General features: G+C 26.4%; 1 protein-coding gene across 1 annotated transcript in view; it reads right to left on the reverse strand.

The window, feature by feature from the left end:
- Positions 1-846: 846 nt before the first annotated feature.
- Positions 847-6595, reverse strand: part of LOC100165793 (conserved oligomeric Golgi complex subunit 2) — a 7692-nt gene continuing 1943 nt past the window's right edge. Inside the window, exons 2-10 of the mRNA XM_016802129.2 lie at positions 5722-5949; positions 5395-5649; positions 4965-5266; positions 4769-4889; positions 4552-4694; positions 1789-1947; positions 1482-1708; positions 1177-1420; positions 847-1100 (exon numbers count right to left, since the gene is read on the reverse strand). Of these exons, the coding sequence (XP_016657618.1) occupies positions 857-1100; positions 1177-1420; positions 1482-1708; positions 1789-1947; positions 4552-4694; positions 4769-4889; positions 4965-5266; positions 5395-5649; positions 5722-5949 (1923 nt within the window). The 3' untranslated portion in view covers positions 847-856. The remainder of the gene's footprint in view (positions 1101-1176; positions 1421-1481; positions 1709-1788; positions 1948-4551; positions 4695-4768; positions 4890-4964; positions 5267-5394; positions 5650-5721; positions 5950-6595) is intronic.

Below are 6595 nucleotides of genomic sequence, written 5' to 3' on the forward strand. Positions count from 1 at the left end.
AGAACTAGATATTATTATAATGATTATCATTCACATTTTATATTGTTTTAATTTTTTTTATTACCTAGGTATTCAATATTATTTTTTACACTTTTACAGCTGTATCCAACTATTAGTTATAGATATGGGGATTTTTTTTCCTGTGGATTTTTTATCCGGGGATTTTTTTTCCTAGATTCATATCTATGATAGTACCACGGTTTGTTGTTGATGTATAACGGGTTACCTAATGGATATTGTGATATGATTAATTTGAAAATTATTAATAATACTATAGATAAGTATACCTATAATATGTAAGTCTAATATCTAGACTGACAAACCGTCTCCGCTCAGAATCGTTTTTCTTATACAGTGATATAATATCATTGAATTCAAATTTAATACTATCCATTATACAGTGACCCACTTGTAACCTACTGTACAGCAGAGCGACATCCACTTACCCACCTTTTTTTTTATTATAAGTGTTTTGTTTGACTCTGGCACTATACTTGTTACAATGTAAATAAAAATGAAACAGTAATTTTATAAAGTATTTAAATATATTTAAACCTAAAAATTAAATAATTTAATAAAAGTACAAAAAAAAACAAATTTTCAAAGAATGTTGAAAATTTTTAGAAATTAAAAATTAAAAATTTCCAAGCTTACATCTCTAGTGATACCACAGACACTATGCCCTTCAAATCGCCAATATCCATAAAAAATTTAGCTTACAGATTTTTTATTAAATTTTATGCTCGGAGATCAATTAAAAAATATGGTTTAAATTATCAAGTAAATAAAATTTCCATTCAACTTGTAATCTTAAAATAAATTAATTGCAATAAACTCATTCATCCTTATACACAATTTAAAAACTGACACACTTAATGAAAAAATGTATATAATATATATATATATATATATACAAATTTAAAAAACAGTGTTTACTTACAGCCAGTAACAAGTAATCTATATCCAGTGTTAGCTGGGAACGAATTTTATCATCATCAGAATTAACTTTGTAGTTTGGATCTCTAATCTTTTTCAGTTTTCTTAAGCTTTCTTCCGTTTTTTTTATTGCTTTCATAACATCATCAACATAAGCTACATATCTAATATAAAAGTTTATGGTATAAACAGACGCGTTTAAATTTCTCCTTATTTTTTCATTACCAGTTTAATACTTACTGTGTTACTATATGATCTAATACTTGTTTTTTACAATTTTTATTCTGTAATGTTTTTAATGTTACCACAATTGATTTCATGTAAGCACATGGTTCATTTGGATAATCTCGATTTGTGTGTCTGAACAACCTTGGTACATCAGTTACTCTTATTACATGAGACATGGCTTCATCAGTCACAGATTGCACTTTGCATTTACTTAAATGTTTAATCAAAGTGTTTAAATTGTCATTTACAATACTACCTGTACAATTACGGGAGCATATAAAAATACAAATCATGATTCAAATGTTTGAAACACTTACTTTTTTGTAATTCTAAAATATCAGCAGGTACCTTTGTACGTAACAATTCTTCAAACATGAGATATATATCATTTAATTTAAAATAAAATATATTTAAATCACTTTCCAAATCCTCAAGAAATTTAATACGAGTGCTAAAGTTTTTTAAATCAGTCTTAGATTTGACATTAGCATCTTCTGCCCAAGTCTGATATCTAGATATTAACTGTAATATTAATTTGAAAAATCTGAAATAATAAACCAAATTAAAATGTTTATAACCAACATTGTGTTAGCTTATTCTTAAATGTATTAATAATTGTGTAACCTGTGGCTCAATTCATGTATGAAGATATTTGGATCTAGACAAGAACACATAGAATCCCATACTGCTTTTGTGACTTTAAGTTTAAACGTTTTATCACTACATGACTCATAACTTTCGTGGCTCATAACATTTTCAGCACAAAATCCAATCTCTTGAAACCTTGAATTCAATAATTGAAATAAAATTGTAATACTATTATAATTTATACTATGAAAAATAATTTATGAAAAAAATACCAACAAATATTTTAACCCACTATATTCTTATTATGTATCTATCTATATATTTATTTCAATATAATAAATAGGCTTGCGTATATTTATATAAATTTATTTGGATATTTTTATTAATAATAGATTCAAGGAGTTTAGCAACATGAGATAGAATAGTAAAGGGTCTGAAATTTTCAATCTTTAAAAAACTTACCAATTTAAAGATTGGAGTAATAGAACTTAACTTCCTCGCCGGGAAAATAACACTTGTCAAAGACCCAGGGGCTTATTTAAGGGGCGGATATGAGGACAAATCCGCCCCCATGGCTCTTTAAATACATGTTTTATTTGTGTATTATTATATTATAATTATTACATCGTAATCTGTAAGCTAAAATTCTTGTCATCCGCTCCCTACAAAAAAAACTAAATACGCCACTACAAAGACTTCCTAAATAGATGTAGAGTAAATGGAAGAGAAATGTCTTAAGGTGAAAAAAAAAATCCCCTGAAACCATCAGACCTATGGACTTTACTCCACTTCTTTTGGTTTTACTTGGTAGAAGTAAAACCAGAAGAAATGCCATCAGTAGTTTAACCAGGAGTGGGGGAGAGGGGTCCCTAGGACAAAACCATATTATATGTACAATATTTAATATGAATTTTTTAGAAATTACAAAAAACAATGAAAATGATTAAATATTAATTGAACAATCGTCACTCATTTACATTCAAAACATTTAAGTCACACAATATATAGTTCATTTGAGCAAGAGTTTAATAATTATTGAACCTTAAACACAATATGCATTTATAATTTAATTTTTTTTAAAAGAAAAAGAAAAATTTTAGATTTGATTTAAATTTTTTTTTAATAAATTCAAAATAGCCAATTTGTGAATCTGACTAGAAGAACGATTTGTATGGTAAAAACATTTATCTAAATCAAGTAGATTATTTCTTAGAAATTTTCTAAATAACAAAATTTTTTTGATTAAATTAATTTGGAGCGCTATAACTTTTTTAAAAATATTATTTTTGGAAATTTGTTAACATGGGTATATTTCTAAAACTATTTACTAATCCTATAATTTTATCAATTTTTATCATACGTTTAAGTAGCATACATTTTTTTTTTTTGTTAGTTCTTTTTACACTTTGTATATTATAATATAGTCCCTAACCCTATATATTATATTTTCGGTTCTACAGTTCAGAGTTATAACTTTATTGGTTACTTTTACAAAAGTTAATAAATAGTAATAACATAAATAAAATTTGAATTTACAAAAAGTTTATCTTTTCCATATTTTTATACCTTCTGTATAATGCAGCCTTTTTTAAACAGTGTTGAACCCTAGGGTTCATGGATAAAAAAGTTTAAAAACCACTGGTATAATGTATACAATTAGTACTCATAAATTGTACATACATAAATGGTTTAAGAATAATATAATATCATAGATTATAATTGAACCATTTATTTGAGAAACGACGTAAGTCATAAAAAGGTAATTCGTAGATAACAAGAAAAAAGCTGTTTTTACGCTACTAGTGACATATGGTAGATAAACCTTGAGGTCTAATGGATAGAACTCCACGAAATGCACATTTAAAAAAAAAAACTTTATTTGGCCTTGTTGGTGGAGGGGGTGGGGGGTGGGATCCATTTGAAGTTTCTGGACTTACCTTGTTTCTACAATAAACGATTCTCTGTGGTGTAAATTATTGGCTGAATCACTATAGGTTCATACTGGACTTGCGATTATACTCAAATAAGCGTAGTCGGCCTAATACGACTATAAAATTCTATTATTAAAATATTATTTTTATTTTTCAAGCCAGTTCTTACATTGTTTCTCTTTCATACTGGTTATTTACAGTAGTGAAACAGTCTTAAAATTAAATATTTTCTTTTGCAAATGTTCACATATGATCCGTCTATCATTTGGTAACACATACAACACATTTTCTCAATTTGTGATATTTTGTGACTTACGTCATTTAAATAAATGGTTTAATTATAATTATTTATAATCAATGATAATATTTATAATGTATATTGTATATATAATATTTGTAATTATATTCAAAATATATTTAGATTTGGGTAGTTTTATAGTTATACGTGAAAATAAGACACTAAACTAAAAAACAAAAGTATATGTATAAAATTCTATTATCAAAAAGGTATATTCTGTCTCACGAGAGATCATGCCGCGGACCGACCAAAATCAGTTTTTCTGCGTGTTTCCACATGACACCCTGCAGGAACCAGCATATTCTCTCACGGGACAGAGTATATAAGGATTTTAACTAACCCTTCACCTCCCTCAAAAATTGCTGTATTACAATTTAAACCATGTGAGAACTATATAAATGAAAGGCATCTCTCATCATTTTAAGCTACTTCGACCACTGGACTCTCATGTATGAACATTTTGTGACATTTTTAGACAAAAGAGAGAAAGAAATTATGATAGTCGGATGGACCAAGCTTAGTATAATTTTATATTTTTATAGTTATATGATTAAATATATTTTAGCTTACCGATATTGATAATAAATTGGCAAATTCCAGCATTTTTTAAAATCAGCCCAACTTTGTACTTTATGTAATGGCTCACTTTCATGTTGTGAAACAGATAATTCAATCAAATGTTTCATGAATTCATTAAATGTTACTTTATAATTCTAAAATAGTAGTCATATTTCAGGTTGAGTTATAATTAAATTGTCATTTATAATATATTTTTAAGAAATCATACTTTTATGAAAATATCAGGTTCTCTGAAGTTATAGATGCATTGCAAATTCTTTTTTACTTGATCAAAGATAACAGGCCAAAAGCTTTTTGAAACAAAATTGAACTTGCAAAACTTATCACTTCTATAAATTAATGATATATATTTAACAGGTATTATCACTATTGAAATTAATAATAATATTAAACATGAAGCATACACATTATTTTGTTCTTCTGCAGCTTGAAGCAAATGTTTCAAATCTACTTGAAGTAATTCATAACACTGGCTGTATAAATCTTTTAAACCATCTTTACAACTCCGTAAATAATTTTCATTCAGTATAGATTTCATTGCTGGAGTCACAACTTCGGTCTTACATACATCTTCAGCATGTGTTGTTCTACCCAAAGATAAATATAATTCAAGAAAACACTTCACCACATTTGCATTTGTTGACACTGAAGACACAAAGGCTTCATTTAATTTGCTCATCAATAAATCATTCAACATTGTTTTTTTCTAAATGAAAAAAAAACATGCAAACATAAATTGAGTCATAATATTATATGAAAATTAGATAAGTTTTATAATAAAATATAAAATTGAATTTATAAGAAAATATTAGATCTTATATGAATGTACCGTACCGTCAAATGCACAGTTTTCAATATATCACTACATTTTGTCATACTTGATGTAAGCTGATTATATTCAGCCACAGCTCGAGTTAAAATTATTATATTACAATCATTTTTATCCAATAATAATTCATCTAATTTTTCTAAAGATTTTTGAACTTTTATAATGGCATGAAATGCCTGTTTGTCTTCACACAGTTTTTTATTTAATTGTATTTCATTATCCAAATAACATAATGTATTCTCCAAATTGTTTTTAGCTTCCTGAATAAAATTATTAACATTCTTAGATTTCTATAAATAGCTCCATACATTATATAGTATGTAATCTCATACATTAACAGAGTTACTTAACAAACTCAATTCTGGTTTTAAGGTTGCTAATTGCTGGTCAATACCAATTAAACCCCTAGATAAATGAAAATATTTGTCACAATCATCATTGAGTGAATTTATCATTTTATTGCGTAGGTCTTTGAGGAAAATGCCCATTTCAACTCGCATGTTTTCTAATGTCATTTTATTACGATTTTCTGTTAAAAATTCATCAACAGAAAATGATTCCTAAAACAGAAATATTATGTATAAATATTTTTTATTAAAATAAAATCTATACTTGATACTATGTGTCATCAGAAACAAATAACACTATAACTTTATGTATATTTTTTAGTTGAGTATGAACATAAAACTAAAGAATATGAACTATCAATGTTTTTAATATACCTATATATTCTATGCATACACAATATAATTCAATTTTTTTAATAAGAACTCCCGGCTGTTCTATACACTATCATACTCCTGTTGGTCAATATTTTTCAAGTCATTTTTAAGTAGGTACCAATTTTTATCTAAATACAAAATTAACTAGGTAAATTAAAGTTATTTCAAATAAAAAAAACAAAAATATACTTGTTTAATTAGAAATTAAATTTGTTTTAAATGTAGGTATGTACTTTTTAGTTCTAAAGAGTGATTCAGTCAAAATTCTACAATCTAACTTAGTCTATTATTAAAGAAATTATTATTTTATTTTTATTTAAGTAATAATTAATAACTAATAAACACATTGTTCAAAAATGTTGACTGCTTACAAACACTGAACACCCAGTTTTAAATTAAAGCTTATTTAGGCTCTCATTAGTCTCATTTAGTCAATTTTGGATTTGGAATACAAGCATAGGCGCACATAGGGGGGGTGCTTGGG

Source organism: Acyrthosiphon pisum, chromosome A2 (genome assembly GCF_005508785.2).
Source record: "Acyrthosiphon pisum isolate AL4f chromosome A2, pea_aphid_22Mar2018_4r6ur, whole genome shotgun sequence".
NCBI lineage: Eukaryota > Metazoa > Arthropoda > Insecta > Hemiptera > Aphididae > Acyrthosiphon > Acyrthosiphon pisum.